Here is a 22,769-nt window from a genome sequence, read left to right as displayed (position 1 = left end):
AAGGACTATTCCTAAATTCTCCAAAATATTTGTTTCGTCTAGCCATTTTTTTTATGTATACCTGTAGCTTTTACTACTTTATCAGATATTTTATATTTCTTTAATATTAATATCTTTAATACATGTATTGCATTATTTGGACTAGTATTGCACTACCATCTTAATTGAGGATACCATAGAGATCGTACTGAACGTAATAAATGTTTCTTCGCAAACCTGTAATTTCCGTTAAGACTAACAAGAGATAAAAGATTGGCGAAATATTTAGCACATAAAGAGTGTAGTATGAGTTATAAGGTTACCTTGAATCATTTTTATTTATATCAATTATGGTCTTTTTAAAATACTCTAAATTATATGATTATCAGTCTTGAAACAATGTAGTCCAAATAATTATGACGTCTTGAAAGGCTATGATATTTTTTTTCTTTGACGCCTTACATCAACGTCGAAGTAAGGCGTCAAAGAAAAAAAATATAATAGCCTTTCAAGACGTCATAATTATTTGGACTAGAAACAATGGTGAAAAATGCAGAAATTTGTTCGGCATGTTATCTCTGTTTTCTAAATAAACACAGTTTTGAAAATAGATTCTACACCCAACATATTGATATCGGTGTAAAATGTAATTCTAATACAACTTCTCTCTTCAGATACACGTATAATGTTTTATAAAAGACGGAATACTCGAAATGTAATATCCGTGGAATGTAATATCCTTTGAAGTTTTGGTGAAGAGTGCTTTCTTTCACGTCCGCACTTCTATCAAGTATGGCATGCCAAAATAACATTTAAAAATTTATTGCGGATCATGGTGAATATTTAAATTACAGAACAATAACATACATTGTAATTCAGACGACATATAGAGACATCATGTGACACTCGAATTTTTCGATTATATTAGTGTAACAGAGTTTATTTTCTTCTGAGATCTAGAAGAAAAAAAAGTAACCTCAATATTAATGCTAGTAGAAAATTTAAACCCGATTTCAATATTCAAAATATGAAACTTGTATTTAAAATATAGATTAAAAAGAGAACTCGATACAAGTAAAGAATGGAACTTTAAAACAGATAACCGAGTTAAAATTGCTTCGTGTCTTAATTTAATACTACACGTACGTCTTTGTTTAATAGGCACATGTTTTTTGTGTAATTCACGTCTTTTTTGGTAGAGTTGAGTCATATATTTAACTAATATTCTATAGTGCGTCTTTCCGTGTTGTAATGTCATACATATACGTACTACTTTTTAGATAAGGGAGAAGGTTGGCGCCTTTTAAAAAATTCATACTTCATACATCGTTGTTTTCGGCGTCGTCGTCGGCGTCGTCCGAAGATGGATGGTTTCCGGATAATAACTTTTTTAAAGTTAATAGAAATAGATAAAATTTTAAAGTAAGGGGGTTTTGGTCCCAACGGTTTGTGAATAAGGGACACAAATAAGCATTTTTCTTTGTTTTCGCACAATAACTTCAGTATAAGTAAATAGAAATCTATGAAATTTAAACGCAAGTTTTATGACCACAAAGGGAAGGTTGGGATTGATTCTGGAAGTTTTGGTCCCAACAGTTTAGGAATTAGGGGTCAAAGGGTTCAAAATTAAACTATGTTTTATTTCATCAAAAAATGAATTATGGGGTTATTTAATATGCTGAATCTAATCGTGTATTTAGATTCTAAATTTTTGGTCCCGTTTTCAAATAAGTCTACATTAAGGTCCAAAGGGTCCAAAATCAATCTTAGTTTTCAAGAAATGAATTCTTGGGGTTCTTTGATATCCTGAATCTAAACCTGTACTTATAGTTTCGTTTACGTACGGGCCCAGTTTTCAAGTTGGTATAAAGCGGAGTCCAAAATTAAACTTTGTTTAATTTCAACAAAAGTAATTGAATATATGGGGTTCTTTGATATGCTGAATTTAACCATGTATAAATGTTTTTGGTGTTTGAGACCTTTGTCAAATTGGTCAACATTTGGTTCTAAAGGGTTCAAAATTGAACTTTATTTAATTTCATCATAAACGAGTTCTTGGGGTTATTTGATATGCTGAATCTAATCATGATTGTATTTAGATTTTAGATATTGGACCATAATAAAAAAATGTCCAATTTTATTTATTTTTTAAAGTTTTTAGACCTCATTCATTTTGTGTCAGAAATCTATTTTGTGTCAACTATTTAATCACAATCCAAATTCAGAGATGTACTAAGCTTGAATGTTATGTCCATACTTGCCTAACTGTTCTGGTTCGATCTCTGCGGTCGTATAAAACTGTACCCTGCGTAACATCTGGTTTGTTTCCCGTTTTGTAAATAGATTAGACCATTGGTTTTACTGTTTGAAAATGTATATGTACACTGGTCATTTTGGGATCCTTTATATTTTGCTGTTTTGGATCAGCTAACCAAAGGGAGGCTCCGTGTTGAAGGTCCGACGTACTTGGACCTATAATTGTTAGCTTAAATTCGCTGAGACTTGGATGCGGTGTTCTCTCAATGGCACTTATACCACATATTCTTATTTATAATGTTCTCAAGTATTTATAATTATTTGTTGTTTATTTTTCAAACTTATTTCGAAATATTTTAATTGGAAAATAAAGAACTTTATTCATGTGCGAACTAAAGTTGGGTTTAGGGGAATATGGGAAAATAATGCCTTTTTATATATAATGCTAAAGGTCATCGAAACTTTGCAAATTTGATATAGTCCAGCTTGTGCAAAACTATAAATTGGAAAATTTAGAATAAATAAAAAGAAGGGACTTTCCAATCCCTTAAAAAAAATTGGCCAAGATTCAAGGTCGCTACACGTCATAACATTATCGGACATGAAATAGCTAGCATGATTTGATTAAATTTAAAATGTCCTTTCGAATTTTCAGTATTAATATGATCCTATAAGCTATACTCCCAGTTCATACAATCCCATATCTAACTGAATGTTACCTCGAAATCCAGAAGTTTATATTTTTTAAGATGGCACGACTATTTCAAGAGCTAAGAAAGTTTGACCTATTTTGATGATTTTGATTGTTGTCAATGGTTTCTGAGATACAACAGGAATTGATTCCTGATGAAGCCAGAGGCAGGGGGTCACCCCCCTTTGTATAGAAACAAAATGGTTGATTAAATATGGAATCACTGAAGAATAACTGGAGCCCCTCTTAGACAGTCAATGGACCCCCTTTTATGAAAATTTCTGGATCCGCCACTGGAAGTGGTATAGATTTCATTTTCATTCGATTAAGATAGATTATTTTCCATTGTGTTCATTTTGATCCCTTTCGGTAAAGTCAATGCATACGGTTGTTGCGTTTATAGGGTAAAATACTACTGAAAATCACACTTGACCTCACTTGCATAATGTTCCTAATTTTCATCTCTTTTTAAAGTTAGAATTAAATGCATTAGCCGTATCCAAATCCTTACTGTGTCCCCACTTTTTGTTTCAACATTTGCTAAGGTGTACTACAATTTCAGGGGCATCATCTAGTGTATGCTTATATCTAAGAAAATACATAGGCTAGCGACGTTCTATCAATGTATTCTTTAATCTTTATATTTGGAGAAATGGAACAAAACATCTGTTATTCAACTTTTCAATAACTGGATTTAAGTATGGTCGTTGCAATTTGGGTACTCCTCATTACGGAATCCTGGATCATTTGGAGGTCTGTTTAGACCAATTTTTCTTTAATTCAATATGGATTCAAAATCAAAGTTTTATTCATGGTCGATACCATGGATACACACTAAACAAAGTAACACAAGTTCAAGCGAGCTTTTAAAATCGGCATTTTTTCAAAATTAAAATTGAATTGGTGTAAACAATGATACCTCTACAAAATAAACACTTAAAAGGAAATTTTTGTCTAAATAATAAAAAAACGTAAGTGAAATTTTTTTTCAAAATAGGTGCAATTTATACTATTGTAACTATGTATATTGTTTTGGTGAATTATGTGTAAAAAAAAAAATGATATAAATACATTGCATTAATCAATTCATTATGAACTCTTTAATTTGGGGATCAAACATCCTCTTTTAAACGCTTTGTCGATTACCACTGTGCCTGAAGTGACATATTTATAAATAGATATCAGAACGCGGACGTGATAGAAAGCCTAATTTAGAACATTGTCTAGTCTAGAAGAAAGCCGGGAAGAAAATAGGTTGAGTTAAAAGTGAACTAATACTTAAGATTTGCATCATTCAATGCACGGTACTGCTCTCGACAAACAAATGCTGGCCCTTCGTCATTCTTTGGAGATATGTTGATAGTGTGTCTTCCCATGGATAGAAACGTGCAAGCCCCTGTGTATATGAAACGCTTACTTAATCTTCCTTATTTTTTTGTAACTCTTGAACAGGCAAATTTATGCAATGTCCCTCCTCCTGACTTTGGAAGTGCTAATTGGGATGTATTGCATTTACTAGCACTTGTTGCCCTATTAACGCCATGTAAGTCCGCCAGTTATTATCATTTATAAGAACAATGCACATCCCCTTTTCGTAACTTGGTCTAACCATAGTTCCCCAGTCAAGTACACGATAATATAGCAGTTACTGTAGTAAGTATTATGCCAGGATTTACCTATTATTCACGATCATTATTTACGAAGGCTTTGTGAAATGGCTGTAAAACCTAAGATTTATTAACGATGGTTGTCACTATATATATATAACGTTATGGATCTAATGACACGTAGACTTCCGAAGGCTTTGTAAAACGGTAGCCAGGTTTATGAACAAAAGATGACTATGTTTCCTGTACGAATTAAAAACGTTAGAATGATGCGAAAATCGGAATATTGTCGATAAAATTTATAAGCTTGATTTTTTCAATTGACTGATAAATTTAGTCGATTTGGCGTTCACACGGTCCGATTCCAGTTGAAACGTCGAATGGAAATAGCGTACGTTTCGATTTCAAAACGACGTTTCGACTTCACATTCGACTTCAGATTTCACTGTTCACACGATACGATTTTAGTCGAAAGCAGGTGCACAGGTAAAAATCGAATGAAAATCGAATGGAAAATCGTATCGTGTGAATGCACCTTTATCCTCTATAGCTTTAACACCGAAGAAGATTGAAAGATAATTTCTCTGTATGCATCAATGAAAAAAATTCTTATAACACATCAACAATATAGATGTGCATAGATTTCTAAATGTCGGCACCAATATCTATCAACAACATTAAATAACATTTTTTTTTACATGTTAAACATTAATATTTTACTTTTTAATGTAAAATAATGGAATATGGATTTTATGGGTGTAACATTACAATGAAAAACAAATGAATAATGTACATACACACATACTCCAAACTTTCTTACATCAACTTAAACAATGAACACAAAAAATTGTTCTGTGTAAACTATAACAGATGTTTTCTTCATTCATACAAAGAAACCATATTAATGGCAAACACTAAATTTTTCCTTTTTACATATTTTTTAAAAACAATTTATGACATTTTCAGGAACACTGCACACTGAAAATATTTACATTTCGTAACAAAAAATGCACTTTTCATTTCTATCATTTTCTATGGGCCCATTTTCTAAATATTTTGTTTACATTTCACTGTTTTACATTCTTTGAAAAAGGATAACTTAACAAGAAGAAATTTTGAACTTGTCCAAACGAATATGAAGAGACTTTGTTTTTTCTCCATTATTTTTTTGGTAAAGAAAAATAGTCATTCATTTCAGCGTTATAAAAACAATCATGCAAGTTATTTCTGTATGAAGAATGTAAATATGCTTTATGATTATTGAGGATAAAAGATGAAGGAATCTACTGGGACTTATAGGACTATATGGCTGTATGATTTTTAGATGAAATTTAACTATCAATTAATGAAAATAAACAAATGAATGATTCTTTTTTTTCCATTTTTTTCTTCTTTTCAGATTATGGATTTACAATCAAAATTCATGACTTCTTCTAACGTAAAGCATGAATGATCTGCTTTGATATAACCTGTTCAAAACACCCAACATTCAGTGTAAATATGTACATATATTTCTGTACAGGCTTATATCATAGACATTTAATCATATAGTTTCACAAAAAAGAATAGCAATGAAAGATAAAACAAATTATCCCTGTATCAATGTAACTTTATGTTGGCAAAATTCAATGCTATTCCATAAAAACAAGTTTCATCCCCTTCCAAAAAAAAAGTTCATACAACTTGCAATCAGTCCTACTAAACTATTGAAATAATGTCCAGTCATAATTCCTTATAACTTTATATAAAACAAAAGATTTAGCTTGTCCCTCCATTGAAAATAAATAAAACAGAAGCTTGATTTGCTTCTTTTCTCCCCGTCATATTCCTTTATTGAAAGGAAAAAATGGTGAGCATTGTTAAATAAGTACCGACAAAAACTCATGCTTTATAAAATTGGGTGCATGTTTCTAAATATAACTTCCTCAATGAAATAACAACTTTTGTCTGAGTCAACATCTCCTTCTAACAAACAACATAGATAATATATTATCTGACTTTGTCATTAAGAACAAACAATCATATAATCAAAGGGAACACCAACAAACTAAAATCCATCTTATTTTAATATCTCAAGAAACATGCAGCCAACTTTGTTTTAGGTTCTATTGATTAACAGTAACACAACTACTTACAAAGAAAACAAATAAAAATTTAGATACAATCCTAAAAATTATGTAAATCCATACAAGCCACTTTTTTACTAAGCATTAATATTTTAAAGTAAGCTTTTTATTTTAAAGCTGGTTGTTTATTTTTAGCAGTTTTAACCTGTTACATTATACGAACTCATAGCCAGTTTTGGTTAAAAATTTGTCATTTCAAATCTGTCTATTTATCCACGTCTGATTATCGTTTACATCTGGTTATATCAAAGCAACATCTGTCTATTAATGACTAGAATCAACTTGACTTGGTCTAATTCATTTCTTACATGCTTTCTTTTTGCTTTAAAGCTTTCATTTTTTAATGGTTAGTTTATATAAAAATAAAAAATACAAAAACAATGGACTATTAATTTTAGTTCTTTTATGTACACTTAACATTAAGACGAGAAATCTAATATACGATCTCCATTCATGCAGATTAACACTTCTTAAACACGTTTTGTTCATTTTCAATGCAATTTTTGTCCCTGTAAAACATATGTGATCGGGATTTGTTCATTGCGAACTGCATCATTTTTTTTTTATCTAACCAGAGATATCATATTAAACAAGTGATGCAGATACTTAACATAACCTATGGATAGTTTTTATATTTACTAAATACTTAAATTACTGAGATTGTCAAGAGAAGTGTGGCTAGTTTTTCATCGTGACTTTGGAGAATAGCAAAAGTAACAGCAAACTTTTGTTTGAATTGGATTTGGTCAAGTGTGTTTGGATTTTGCATCATGAAATAAAACATCATATGCCCTAATTCTTTTTTTTATTTTCTTTGTGCCTTAACATTCAAAAAATAATAAATAACCTTGAAGGTGTTTTAGATAACTATCCTTTCCTCCATGAGAACATTAGAATTGTCCTCTTTCTGGTTTGGTTTCCCAATTTTTTTTTTATTATAATAAAATGACAAGCTGACACTATTTTCATGATCACTACAACCAACTTGCTCCAGTCATGCTTCAGTGATTCCCTATGTAATCAACCAAATTTTTCCCACAAAAGGAATCCTAGATCCCCCTATTTTTAACCTTACATCCTAGATATTCTAACCTAGATTTAATTAAAAACCTTCAATAATGTAAAAAAGAAATCAATTTTTCTAACTTGTTGACAATATAAATGAGAACCATTTAACAGATAAAGCAAGACTTGAATATTTTTATGTTAAGTAAACATCACTCATTTTAACATGATAAATCTGCATTAGTATAAGAGCTAAAAATAGATAACTTTCCAATGTTTTCCTTTTTTGCAGATATAGCTCTTACTTAGAAAACAAAATAAACCAGATGCTCCGCAGGGCACAGCTTTATACGACCGCAGAGGTTGAACCCTGAACGGTTGGGGCAAGTATGGACACAACATTCAAGCTGGATTCCGCTCTAAATTTGGATTGTGATTAAATAGTTGACACAGCATAGGTTTCTGACACAGAATGAATGTATTCAAATGAACTTAAAATTTTTGTTTTCTCCTAGAGCAATTCACTATGCTGTTGAATATTAATCCTCTCAAAAAAATGTTTGAAGAAATTTTCTTTTTATTTATGAAATTTCAAATGAGAAAAATTGAACCCAATTTTTTAATCACATCCCCCTTTCCCTTATTCCAAAACTAATTTCAATTAAAATATTCTAATGGAGTTTGCAACAATTACTACTCATTTAAATACATCATAAAATATTAAGATGTAAAAAAACTGCTTGTTATCACTGAATGGTAAAGATTATTTAAATTTATCAGTTGGTAGTAAAAAGTGAATATACATTGTATATTGTATATAACAAAGATTTAAGTTGATTCTGGACAAAGAAAGATAACTCCAATTAAAAAAAAATCTTGCAGATATTTCTTGCTTACTATACTGGACAAAGAAAGATAACTCTTAATTAAAAAAAAATTTGCTATTTCACAATATTGTGAAATTAGATATTTATTGCCATTGCACAATACTGTGCAATTGAAAAGACTTGCTATTGCACAATACTTAATATAATAATTTTAGATCCTGATTTGGACCAACTTGAAAACTGGGCCCATAATCAAAAATCTAAGTACATGTTTAGATTCAGCATATCAAAGAGGCCCAAGAATTTATTTTTTGTTATAATCAACTTTAGTTTAATTTTGGACCCTTTGCACTTTAATTTAGACCAATTTTAAAACTGGACCAAAAATTAAGAATCTACATACACAGTTAGATTTGGCATATCAAAGAACCCCAATTATTCAATTTTTGATGAAATCAAACAATGTTTAATTTTGGACCTCGATTGGGCCAACTTATAAAACTGGGCCAATAATAAAAAATCTAAGTACATTTTTAGATTCAGCATATCAAAGAACCCCAAGGTTTCAATTTTTGTTAAAATCAAACTAAGTTTAATTTTGGACCCTTTGGACCTTAATGTAGACCAATTTGAAAACGGGACCAAAAATTAAGAATCTACATACACAGTTAGATTCGGCATATCAATGAACCCCAATTATTTAATTTTTGATGAAATCAAACAAAGTTTAATTTTGGACCCTTTGGGCCCCTTTTTCCTTAACTGTTGGGACCAAAACTCCCAAAATCAATACAAACCTTCCTTTTATAGTCATAAACCTTGTGTTTAAATTTCATAGATTTCTATTTACTTATACTAACGCTATGGTGCAAAAACCAAGAAAAATGCTTATTTGGGTCCCTTTTTGGCCCCTAATTCCTAAACTGTTGGGACCGAAACTCCCAAAATCAATACAAACCTTCCTTTTGTGGTCATAAACATTGTGTTTAAATTTCATTGATTTCTATTTACTTTAACTAAAGTTATTGTGCGAAAACCAAGAATAAGGCTTATTTGGGCCCTTTTTTTGCCCCTAATTCCTAAACTGTTGAAACCAAAACTCCCAAAATCAATCCCAACCTTTCTTTTGTGGTCATAAACCTTGTGTCAAAATTTCATAGATTTCTATTAACTTAAACTAAAGTTATAGTGCGAAAACCAAGAAAATGCTTATTTAGGCTTTTTTTGGCCCCTAATTCCTAAAATGTTGGGACCAAAACTCCCAAAACCAATACCAGCTTCCTTTTATGGTCATAAACCTTGTGCTAAAATTTCATAGATTTCTATTCACTTTTACTAAAGTTAGAGTGCGAAAACTAAAAGTATTCGGACGACGACGACGACGACGACGACGACGACGCCAACGTGATAGCAATATACGACGAAAAATTTTTCAAAATTTGCGGTCGTATAAAAACAGAAAAAATGGAATTTTATTTTTGAAAAATTTACTTCTGGATACTATCTTATGATCATAAACAAGCTTCTGTCCAAGTTTGGTAGAAATCCAGTATAGTTTAAGAAAGTTATTAAATTTTCAAAAACTTTAACCACAGAGTGAATATTTGTGGACGCCGCCGACGACGCCGCCGACGGAATGTAGGATTGCTTAGTCTCGCTTTTTCGACTAAAGTCGAAGGCTTGACAAAAATTGGCCTACATGAACAGTTTACACCCCAAATATGACCCAATTTAAATTATCCACCATTTATTTAAAATATGTTTACCCAGAGATATTTTTTCATTAATGATTAGCTAAATACCTAAGCTTTAAGTGTAGTGGGTCATGTTTTGGGTAAAATTCTGCAAAAAAATGTTTTAGGGACCAAATTTGGTCAAATTTTACACTTTTTGCTTAAAATCCACAGTACCTAAAATAGCTATTAGCTCTGATATTCTATACTGTATTTCACAGCATATGATTTCAATTGATAAATATATTTTTATAAAGCATATTCTGTTGTTCATTTAATGATAAACTATGTAAAGCTATCTGCCATAATAAATGAGCTGTTCATAATTGAAATATGGTCATTTTGAGGTAAATTTTTCCTTAGTTGCTAAGGAAATTTATGTTCCTTAGCAACCGACAAGAAGGACTGGGATGATTAAGATTTTAAACTGATTTTTATGAATAATGCAACTAACTTTGAGGTTAGAGGTAGTTTTTCTATAACATTATTTTTTTTATGTGGCCAGCTGTTGGTTAATGCATACAGAGAATTGATGTTAAAATCCTACCAAAAGCTTGTAATTTGCCTGAATGGAAATCCTCCAGTAATTGTAAGAGTCCTTGTTCCATGGCGCGGACGTCTGCCACATCTGTCAGAAAGGAATGTTCTTTACATGGTCTACTACAGGCTTGTCTTCTCTCCTTCTTACCTGCCACAAAAAGAAACAAAAATGCCATACAAATATTACTTTCATTATGCTTGGTGAATTTCAAACTAAACCATTGCAATACTCAATCATAGAAACATATTTAAATATTTACTACTTTCTAGTATGTTATTTTTTACAAGGCCAGATTTAGTGGTGTTACAACTTACAAAGTCTATCAGTATAAATTTGGCAAGGAATTCCGCTCAATCCGTTGCTTGGAGTTGTCTTAAGCTTACAGTGAGGTGAGATTTTCGCTCCATGTTGAAAGCCTCACTGTGACTTTCAGATGTCAAGGAATAGTAATACCAACAGTTTCTTGCTTTTTTCTCATTTGTTTGTTGTGTTAGTACTGATTTTGTGTCACGGATGGATACCCGGGCATATTCTTGGTAAAATAGTTTTTTTATTACAGTATATATATACGGCAATCATTTTAATAGAGTTATTTCTCTTGTCAAAAATAAATAATCTTTACATGTCAGATATTACGTGTATAAGGCTTGGCTAAAGTATCTCTGTCCTTAATGTAAATGTTTCTATCAAATAAATAATCTCTAAAATAGATAATTCCTTTGAGAACTTTATTATAAAACCAAACAGGGATTTACCATCTCCATTCCTACAATGTTTGGCACAGGAACATTTTTAGTTTAGTCTTTAATTACATACAGGGAATTATTCGCAAACATATACTAGTCCAATTAATTGCTATAGTGAATTTCTCACAATAGGATAACATTGTTCAAACAGTAATACAAACTGTCAATATTGCATTCAATAACGTCCTCTTATACGACATAAGTAAACCAGAGGCTACGCAGGGCACAGCTTTATACAACCGCAGAGGTTGAACCCTGAATGCTTGGGGCAAGTATGTACAACATTCAAGCTAGATTCAGCTCTAAATTTGGATTGTGATTAAATAGTTGACACAGCATAGGTTTCTGACACAGAATGAATGTGGTCTAATGAGCTTAATTTTTTTGTTTTGTCTTTGAGCAATTCACTATGCTGTTGAATATTAATAAAAAAAAATATTCACATCCCCCTTTCCATTTTTCCAAAACTGATCTCAATTCAAATTTCTAATGGCCCCTAACAATAACTACTCATTTAAATACATCATAAAATATTTAAATGTAAAAAAGTGCTTGTTATCACTGAATGGTAAAGATTGTTTTAATTTATCAGTTGGTAGTAAAAGTGAATATACATTGTACATTGTATAAAACAATTATTTAAGTTGATTCAACTCCTATTCTAGCTCTGGGCAAAGAAAGATAACTCAAATTTTCAAAGAATATTGAAAATTTCTTGCTATTGCACAATATTGTGCAATTAGATATTTCTTGCCATTGCACAATACTGTGCAATTGAAATACTTGCCATTGCCCAATACTGTGCAATTGAAGATTTCTTGCTATTGCACAATACTGTGCAATTGAAAATTTCTTGCTATTGCACAATACTGTGCAATTGAAGATTTCTTGCTATTGCTGAGTACTAGGCAATTGAAAATTTCTTGCTATTGCACAATACTTAATATAATAATTTTGGATCCTGATTTGGACCAACTTGAAAACTGGGCCAATAATCAAAAATCTAAGTACATGTTAGATTCAGCATAGCAAAGAAGCCCAATAATTCAATTTTTGTTAAAAATCAAACTTCATTTAATTTTGGACCCTTTGGACTTTAAAGTAGGCCAATTTGAAAACGGGAAAAAAAATTAAGAATCCACATACTCAGTTAGATTTGGCATATCAAAGAACCCCAATTATTAAATTTTTGATGAAATCAAACAAAGTTAAATTTTGGACCCTGATTTGGGCCAACTTGAAAAATCGGCCAATAATAAAAAATCTAAGTACATTTTTAGATTCAGCATATCAAAGAACCCCAAGGATTCAATTTTTGTTAAAATCAAACTTAAGTTTAATTTTTGACCCTTTGGACCTTAATGTAGACCAATTTGAAAACAGGACCAAAAATTAAGAATCTACATACACAGTTAGATTCGGCATATCAATGAACCCCAATTATTTAATTTTTGATGAAATCAAACAAAGTTTAACTTTGGATCCCTTATTCCTAAACTGTTGGGACCAAAACTCCCCAAATCAATCCCAAACTTCCTTTTGTGGTCATAAACTTTGTGTTAAAATTTCATAGATTTCTATTCACTTTTACAAAAGTTAGAGTGCAAAAACTAAAAGTATTCGGACGCCACAGACGACGACGCAAATTTGATAGCAATATATGACGAAAAAAATTTCAATTTTTGCGGTCGTATAAATATGAAAATAACATCTTACAAATTTAATGCTTCCAAAGTGCTTTTCAAGATTTACCTTCATCAAGAATGATCAAAGCTGCATATTTGAAAACTAAGGATGTATAAAATACATGTATAAGAGTTGAAACAGTTGGAGAGCTATATAACCAAAAGGATCTAATTATAAAATAATAGCCAAATCCTTCTGAAGCAAACTTTGCCCGAGGGAGTTGAAACCCTAGTTTCTTAACAATTATTTATTGTTTTTATAGATCTGTAAAGAAAGGAAGGACATAAATCCTTTTTACTAGAGAACTGGATTATTTTTATATTCTTACTTAATTGTAAGAATCTTTGGTATTCATGAAAAACTGATAAAACAAATTACAGAGATTGTTTATGTATGAATTACTACTGCTACTTCTGAGCCATTTATTTATCAAAGTAGTTTTGTAATGATTAATTGCCATGGCCAATAGGAGTTTATAAAGGTCATAGATCAGTGTCTATTTATTGTACATTGTATGGTGAATACAATCTACTTTAATTACATATAACCATGAACAGAAAAATTTTAATATCTTAAGCTTGGGAAATTAACTGCTAAATTAATATTTATAACAAGAATGTGTCGCCAGTACACAGATGCCCCATCCACACTATCATTTTCTATGTTCAGTGGACCGTTAAAATGGGGGAAAAACTCTAATTTGGCATTAAAATAAGAAAAATCATATCATAGGGAACATGTGTACCAAGTTTCAAGTTGATTGGACCTCAACTTCATCAAAAACTACCTTGACCAAAAACTTTGACCAAAACTTTAACTTGAAGTGGGACAAAGGGACGGACACACAGTCCAGAAAACATAATACCCATAAATGGGGCATTTAAAGTCAGAGGTTTAATTGGAGGAGGACAAAATAACAAAATTCCCTTACTAATATTGGCAGATCCAGATGTGTAGAAATAGTATTCCCCCCTTTGATTCCAAAATAAAATTTGTCAAGCAAACTAGAGGCTCCAAGAAGACTGTGGCGCTCACCTGATAATTTTATTTACAATTGATGCATGAAATAATGCAACTGTTATACTTAAGGTTCTGTTTCAGAGATATCAGCTAAAAATTGCATTTTACCCCTATGTACTCAATTCCTGATCATTTATCAAATATCTCCATTTGTGTTTATATAAACTATAACCTGTAATTTACCAGATTTTGATGCCTTCCTCTCTGGAATGGGTTTAGGGGCAGGGAACGTCTCATCTTTCCTCCTGTAATTAACAGGATCTGTATCCATAGTAACAGAGAACCAAGTCTTCAAATATTCTTGTCCAATAGAAGGATTCTGAAAAAAGTAAAAATATCAATTATGAAATAACACTTAAAAAATTGTCTGTGTCCATAGCTGTATTCATGTAATCTTCATCAGAGATGCTCAAACTCCAAAAATTAGAATGCCAAGGATGTAAGAGAACCTAAACATCTGGCCTTTGTTAGCATGGTTAGTCTTGTATTCTTTTAATTTTAGTTTCTTGTGTACAATTTGGAAATTAGTATGGCGTTCATTATTACTGAACTAGTATATATTTGTTTAGGGGCCAGCTGAAGGATGCCTCTGGGTGCGGGAATTTCTTGCTACATTGAAGACCTGTTGGTGACCTTCTGTTGTTATTTTTTCTATGGTCAGGTTGTTGTCTCTTTGACACATTCCCCATTTCCATTCTTAATTTTACATAAGTAGTAGCTATACATTGTATTACCAATAGGTTTACAGTTTTACACTAGCCATTTTTTGGGCCCTTTTTAGCTTGTTGTTTGGTGTGAGCCAAGGCTCCTTGTTGAAGACCGTAATTGGTAATTTTTGGTAATCTAACAAAGGTCAGCTCTGTCTTTAAGGGATTTGGTAATCCCCCAAAGGGTCAACTTTGCCGGAGGGATTTGTTAATCCCCCAAAAATCAATCTTGTCTAAGGGATTTGGTAATCTACCAACAGTCAAATATGCCTAAGGGATTTGTTAATCCACCAAAGATCAACTTTGCCTAAAGGATTTGTTAATCCACCAAAGATCAACTTTGCATAAGGGATTTGTTAATCCACCAAAGATCAACTTTGCATAAGGGATTTGTTAATCCACCAAAGATCAACTTTGCCTAAGGGATTTGTTAATCCACCAAAGATCAACTTTGCATAAGGGATTTGTTAATCCACCAAAGATCAACTTTGCATAAGGGATTTGTTAATCCACCAAAGATCAACTTTGCCTAAGGGATTTGTTAATCCACCAAAGATCAACTTTGCCTAAGTGATTTGTTAATCCACCAAAGATCAACTTTGCATAAGGGATTTGTTAATCCACCAAAGATCAACTTTGCATAAGGGATTTGTTAATCCACCAAAGATCAACTTTGCATAAGGGATTTGTTAATTCCCCATAGGGGCAACTTTGCCTAAGGGATTTGTTAATCCCCCAAAGATCAACTTTGCCTAAGGGATTTGTTAATCCACCAAAGATCAACTTTGCCTAAGGGATTAGGTAATCCACCATTTAAGGTCAACTTTGCCTAAGGGATTTTGAAGTTCTGCATAATAAATCAATTTGTAAACAAAATGAATATCAATGAATATAGAACCTATAATTCTTAGTTAGTAATATTTGATGAAATAAGCCTAAGGCCTACACCCATACTTTTGTGCATAAAAGGGGGATTTTTATAATATTTAGATACGGTAGTGTAGCATAGTTTTGTCACAGACTTCCAATTTTTTTTCCTTCTAATTTGCTTAACATCATCATATATCGTGTATATCATTGATACGTTAAAAAAAATATTAAATATAGATGTTTGTACCGGTAATCATATAAATTCAAATATTTGAAATGACAAAGTGGACAAGATGCATTTTTATTAATCTCTTTTCACTGCTCAGTTTTTTTGTATTCATATTAAATTTAGTATCTTATCAGGCTATTTGGCATCTAATTAACCATTTTTTTCCATTGTTAATTTCAGTATCTTATATTCATGATCATGCTATTCAGCATTTTACCATTTTTTCTAAAGCATTTATTAACATACATATAAAAGAGGGACGAAAGACACCAAAGGGACAGTCAAACTCGTAAATCTAAAACAAACTGACAACGCCATGGCTAAAAATGAAAAAGACAAACAGAAAAACAATAGTACACATGACACAACATAGAAAACTAAAGAATAAACAACATGAACCCCACCAAAAACTAGGGGTGATCTCAGGTGCTCCGGAAGGGTAAGCAGATCCTGCTCCACATGCGGCACCCGTCGTGTTGCTTATGTGATTACAAATCCGGTAAATAGTCTAATTCGGTAGGTCAAATTCATGAAAGGGAAGGGGATTGTAGTTACGACGTAAGGAACATATCCGATATCATTTGTGAAACGGTTATTCCATAACGGTCAACCAACTCGTGATGGCGCCCGTAAAATTTACGAAGGGATGATTTCAACTTCACCATTTGGAACTCTTGGTTTAATAGCTTCCTTGAGAGCAGTAACCCTCTATCAAGAAAATCATGATAGGAAATGCAAGCACGGGAATATCGTATCAATTGGGAGATATATACCCCGTATGCAGGTGCTGCTGGAATGTTGCTACTTAGAAATGGAAAGTTCACAATTGGAAAGCTGAAATCATCTCTTTTGTTGAAAAGTTTTGTCTTCAACCGACCCTCATTGTCAATTTCTAGATGTAAGTCAAGATATGAAGCCGACTTAATTGTATCTGTAGTATCCTTTATCTCCAATTCGATGGGATAGATGCGATCCACATAGTCACCAAATTTTGAATTGTTTAGTGAAAGAACGTCATCTATATAGCGGAAAGTAGAGTTAAAGGATATTGCTAACTTCTTATCTTTATAAGTATTTACAAATGAGGAGATAAATTTTACTACAAATTTTGTTTTTCTTGCATTCATCAAGCAGAGAACAGATTGTTGCTATAGAATAGCAGAATATAGAATATACTTTACATAAATCTGAATTTCAACTATAAACTATTTATTAAGCTTAAATACAGTACTAATTACAAACAATGACAAAAGTTGACATACATATTTATATATGTTATCTAAACATTTCTTGTTACAAATTTTACTTCATTTACAAAATTATACCAGACAAATTAAATATAAAATTTACAAAATTATACCAGACAAATTAAATATAAAATGAACTCACCATGTCTTATTGTTAGTTTCAGAAACAGAAGTTATTATTAGAACATATGAGGAGAAATCAATACTATTACATCAAGAGTCATCATCAAATGTCAATTTCACAACGCAGGAATATCTAATTAATTATTCACGACTGGATTTATTTCACTTATAAAAGGATCTTTTTTATAAGAGAAAAGACATTATGTATCTATTTAATATCTATAGATGAAATTAAGACTAATTAATACTTCATTGTTACTGTAAATACTGAGAATCACAAAACACATCAGTTTTCTACCAAGAATTGAAGTGCTGAGGGACACATATCAATTACTGTATGACTAAGGGCACTGTAGGTCAGTGCCAGATTTACTGGGAAGGAAGGGTGACACTGAACCTTATGGATCATCATATATATTTATGCATGGACTTTTTACATGTATCATTCCAAACATTTCAAAGCTTTTTGTTAAATATAAAGTTCATGTATCTATCTTCCTGTATACAACAGAAATACAATGGACAGGGCTATAAGGACAAAAGGGCAATTATAAAAAAACAGGTGGAATTCTAGAAAATTTGTGATAATTACTTCACTCCTCTGGTCCCTGGACACTTGTGTCAGGTACTTGACTCCTCTTGACCCTGAACACATTGAGCCAATTGCTCCACTCCTCGGTTCCCTGGCATTTTGTGATAATTGCTTACCTCCTCTGTTTCCTGGACACATTGTGTCAATTGCTCAAAACCTCTGTTTCCTAGCTATATATATAAATAGATTCTTTGTGTCCATTGCTGAAACCTCTGGATTCTAGACACAATGTGTCAATTGCTCAAACCTCTGTTTCCTAGACTCTTTGTGTCAATTGCTCAAAGCTCTGTTTCCTAGACACAATGTGTCAATTGCTCAAACCTCTGTCTCATAGACACTTTGTGTCAATAGCTCAGACCTCTGTTTCCTAGACACATTGTGTCCATTGCTCAAACTTCTGTTTCCTAGACACAATGTGTCAATTGCTCAAACCTCTGTTTCCTGGACACTTTGAGTCAATTGCTCAAACCTCTAGTCCCTGGACCCTTTGTGTCAATTGCTCAAACCTCTAGTCCCTGGACCCTTTGTGTCAATTGCTCCACTCCTCTGTTTCCTGGACACTTTGTGTCAATTGTTCAAAACTCTAGTCCCTGGACACTTTGTGTCGATTGCTCAAACCTCTGGTTCCTGGGTGTGGACACTTTGGGTCATTGCTCAAATCTCTGGTTCATGGAAACTTTGTGTCAATTGCATAAACCTCTGGTTCCTTGATACTTCTGTGTTAATTGCTCAAACCTCTGTTCCCTTAACACTTTGTGTCAATTGTTCAAACCTCTAGTCCCTGAACACTTTTTGTCAATTGCTCAAACCTCTGGTTTCTGGACACTTTGTGTCAATTGCTCAAACCTCTGTTTCATAGACACTTTGTGTCAATTGCTCAAACCTCTGTTTCATAGACACTGTGTGTCAATAGCTCAAACCTCTGTTTCATAGACACATTATGTCACAGTCAATTGCTCAAACCTCTTTTTCCTAGATGCAATGTGTAAATTGCTCAAACCTCTGTTTCCTAGGCACATTGTGTCAATTGCTCAAACCTCTGTTTCCTAGACACTTTGTGTCAATTGCTAAAACCTCTAGTCCCTGGACACTTTTTGTCAATTGCTCAAACCTCTGTTTCCTAGACACTTTGTGTCAATTGCCGACAACTCTGGTCCCTGGACACTTTGTGTCAATTGCTTGGACCTGTTTCTTAAATTGCTCAAACCTCTGGTCCCTGGACACTTTTTGTCAATTGCACAAACCTCTGGTCACTGGACACTTTCGTGTCAATTGCTCAAACCTCTGTTTCCTTAACACTTTGTGTCAATAGACAACTTTCGAATCAAAAAGTCTGGTTTTGGTGAATGTCATTTTTGCTTTAAGGGGTGTCTTCACTTCCATTCCAATGTTGAGCGAGTGGTTGGAAAACTATAATTCTATAGTGTAGGAATAATTCGGCAAATTGAATTCTCAAAATTGACAATCAGCACTGCTGTCATTAGAGAATTGTCAATAAGTACCTACAGAACAACCATTATTTCTAATTTATCCTGCACAATGATGATTACTAAGAAGCTTGATGAACATTTATAGTGCAGGGATACAGGCTCTATCTGGTAAATGACGTCATAAAGGCACGTATAATTGAAGAGTTTTTTACGGTGACCGATGAACTTGAAAGTGGTCTATTGCTCAAACCTCTATTCCCTGGACCCTTTGTGTCAATTGCTCCACTCCTCTGTTTCCTGGACACTTTGTGTCAATTGCTCAAACCTCTAGTGCCTGGACACTTCCGTGTCAATTACTTTACTCCTCTGTTCCCTGGACCCTTTGTGTCAATTGCTCCACTCCTCTGTTTCCTGGACACTTTGTGTCAATTGCTCAAACCTCTAGTGCCTGGACACTTTTTGTCAATTGCTCAAACCTCTAGACCCTGGACAATTTTTGTCAATTGCTCAAACCTCTTTTTCCTGGACACTTTGTGTCAATTGCTCAAACTTCTAGTCCCTGGACACTTTTTGTCAATTGCTCAAACCTCTAGTCCCTGGACACTTTTTGTCAATTACTCCACTCCTTTGTTTCCTGGACACTTTGTGTAAATTGTTCTACTTTTCTGTTCCCTTGACTCCTCTGATCCCTGGACACTTTATATCAATTGTTCTACTTGTCTGTTCCCTGGACACCATGTGTCAATTGTTCTACTTGTCTGTTACCTTAACTCCTCTGTTCCCTGGACACTTTATATCAATTGTTCTACTTGTCTGTTCCCTGGACACCATGTGTCAATTGTTCTACTTGTCTGTTCCCTGGACACTTAAACTTTAGGTCAATTGTTCTACTCCTTTGTTCCCTGGACACTTTATATCAATTGTTCTTCTTGTCGGTTCCCTGGACACTTTATATCAATTGTTCTACTTGTCTGTTCCCTGGCCACTTTATATCAATTGTTCTACTTGTCTGTTCCCTGGACACCATGTGTCAATTGCCCCACTCCTCTGTTCCCTTGACATTTTGTGTCATAAAGTAATGTTTATACCACGCAGCACACAACAACAAAATATATTCTGATGAGATGAATAGCACTAGTATTACAACATGTACAACAGTCAAGGAAATAACTGTATAAAATTATTAGAGAAAAATTGCATACATTTGTTATTGTGTATTAAAGAATCAAAGACTAGTGATAACATCTATAGAGTGGGGTGCTCATATTCGCTACATCTTTCCATGTTTTCTACAGTTTAAGGTAAATATTTTTATTCAGGAAATTGTCCGAAAATCGTTGTCCGTTTTTCGGTCATTTTCGGTAGGAGCTGCAATTTTGTCTCAGTTTAAAAAAATATCATATTTGTTATAAAAATATAAATTACCGGTACATTTCTTCCATTTCAGCCATCCTTTGAAGTTTTTACACCTCAAAATCCTAAAACGGTGAAATTGTGTCCCCGGCGAAAATGAGCACCCCACTCTATGTACATGTATGTTACATATTTCAAAGGGACATTATACATCATTAGTTTGGTTGAAATGTATATAAGTTCTTTTGATATTACAATGTACTATTGTCATGATTGTTTTCATCATAAGTATATGTATATGTAAGTTAACTATAGAAAAATATAACAGTTCATAGTTTGCCAATCATGTATAGTACACCCATGTTATTACACAAAAAGTATGTCTGTAATACATGTAACTAAAGGGTGTAAACAGCTTATCCATATCACTTCAAGGCTTTTGCTCAGACATACAGTACTACCTGTGACTATATCTTATTAATGGTGGCCATAAAAAATATGTTCACCATGGTGGCCCTACATTTGTACATGTCCATCATCATACACCCTGTTGCTTCTTTAATACAAGTGTAAGGTATTAATCAAAAACTTGTCAAGGATAAAGGGAAATCTTGAATGCATTAAAGTGTTAAAATTATATAACTTACAGGTCATGTGTCTCAGGTAAAATATACATGTATGTGTTTGTCAAATTTAATAACTGTGATTATGACAAGAAATTCAAAATAAATTGAAATGATAAAACTAGTTGAACAAACACCTTAATAAAAACATAATTGTCATGATTGTCTAATAGTTTTGATATTATACCATGCAATGTATACCATTTAAATAATTTTTAATCAATTTAAGTTATTTTTTATATTACGTCTATTTTTTTGGTAAGTGAAAAATAAATGAATATCATTTTCATATATACTGCAAACATTTACAATGCCTGCCTTTTTCTATTAACAAGGTGTTCCTCAAATTAATTTTCTAAAATGAAAATGGTTTATTATTGTACATGTAGATAGAATGATCTGCATTCAACATTCACATGACATTGTATAACATATGATTAAGATTTAGGCAATTCTATATTTCTCTAGTGAATAAACTATAAGCATGATAAGTATTTGAAATATATATCATTACAGCAAAATTTTATAATATTTTTATTGTCATATGATATTTAAAACATGATCCATGTTTTAGAGGTTAAGCATTTCTTTTACTTTTTGTTCTTGGGTAAGAGACATTATAATGAGAAGGTAAATAATTTTCAAATATCTCATTGATTTAGGGAGCAACCATTGAATTTTTATGGGGGGGCTAGGGTGAAAAATTGTGTCCTGCAGCTCCTGCCTTTTTTTTTTTGTAATCTCTGTCCTGCCTTTTTATTTTTCAGTCTATTCAGTCCTGCCTTTTTTTTCTTAGCTTATCCTGACTTTTTTACAACAATTGTCATCCTGCCTTTTTTTTTGCCAAGTTACATATCCTGCCTTTTTTTTTTTACTCAAAATCCTGTCCTGCCTTTTTTTTTCAAATTTCATCCTAGACCCCCATAAAAATCAAATGGTAGCTCCCTTACCATGGTTAATGATAAATGTATGATGTATCTGTGGTTATTTTAGAAATTTGTCATTGATTATGGAAACAAAGATGATGCAGCCTATGAAACATGGCGTTGAATGTGTTGTCCAAACTTGGGTCATTTCCGTCGTACAATAAAATTTAGATAAACTACACAAGTTACCAAAATTTCTAAATTCTTGTTTTCATCGAAATTGTTCCATTCTGTTCCGTTTTTTTCAAGATCGCGATAAAAAGATAATCTTGGCAGCCATTTAAAAAAAGATTTGACCAGAGTGACAAAAGTTTTCAGATGGGTTGTGTAGAGAGAGTTATAGTTCTTTATTCGAAAACAATGCTTCTACCATAAGTGCCAGGCATATTAATTTATTTCAAAAATTAGCAATCATGGATATAAATTTAGATTCTGCACAAAGTTTCAAGAGT

General features: G+C 32.5%; 1 protein-coding gene across 3 annotated transcripts in view; it reads right to left on the bottom strand.

The window, feature by feature from the left end:
- The window catches only part of LOC134686795 (coiled-coil domain-containing protein 28A-like), a 39,237-nt gene that overhangs the window by 15,262 nt on the left and 1,206 nt on the right, over positions 1–22,769 (bottom strand). For all 3 annotated transcript variants that reach the window (XM_063546568.1, XM_063546567.1, XM_063546569.1), the window contains exons 2-3: positions 14,401–14,536; positions 10,772–10,912 (exon numbers count right to left, since the gene is read on the bottom strand). In XM_063546568.1, the coding sequence (XP_063402638.1) occupies positions 10,772–10,912; positions 14,401–14,488 (229 nt within the window). In that variant the 5' untranslated portion in view covers positions 14,489–14,536. The remainder of the gene's footprint in view (positions 1–10,771; positions 10,913–14,400; positions 14,537–22,769) is intronic.

This window comes from Mytilus trossulus, chromosome 10 (assembly GCF_036588685.1).
Source record: "Mytilus trossulus isolate FHL-02 chromosome 10, PNRI_Mtr1.1.1.hap1, whole genome shotgun sequence".
In the NCBI taxonomy this organism is placed as follows: Eukaryota; Metazoa; Mollusca; class Bivalvia; order Mytilida; family Mytilidae; genus Mytilus; species Mytilus trossulus.
The sequence above is the reverse complement of the archived record's forward strand: the minus strand, read 5'-3'. Positions and strand labels throughout refer to the sequence as shown.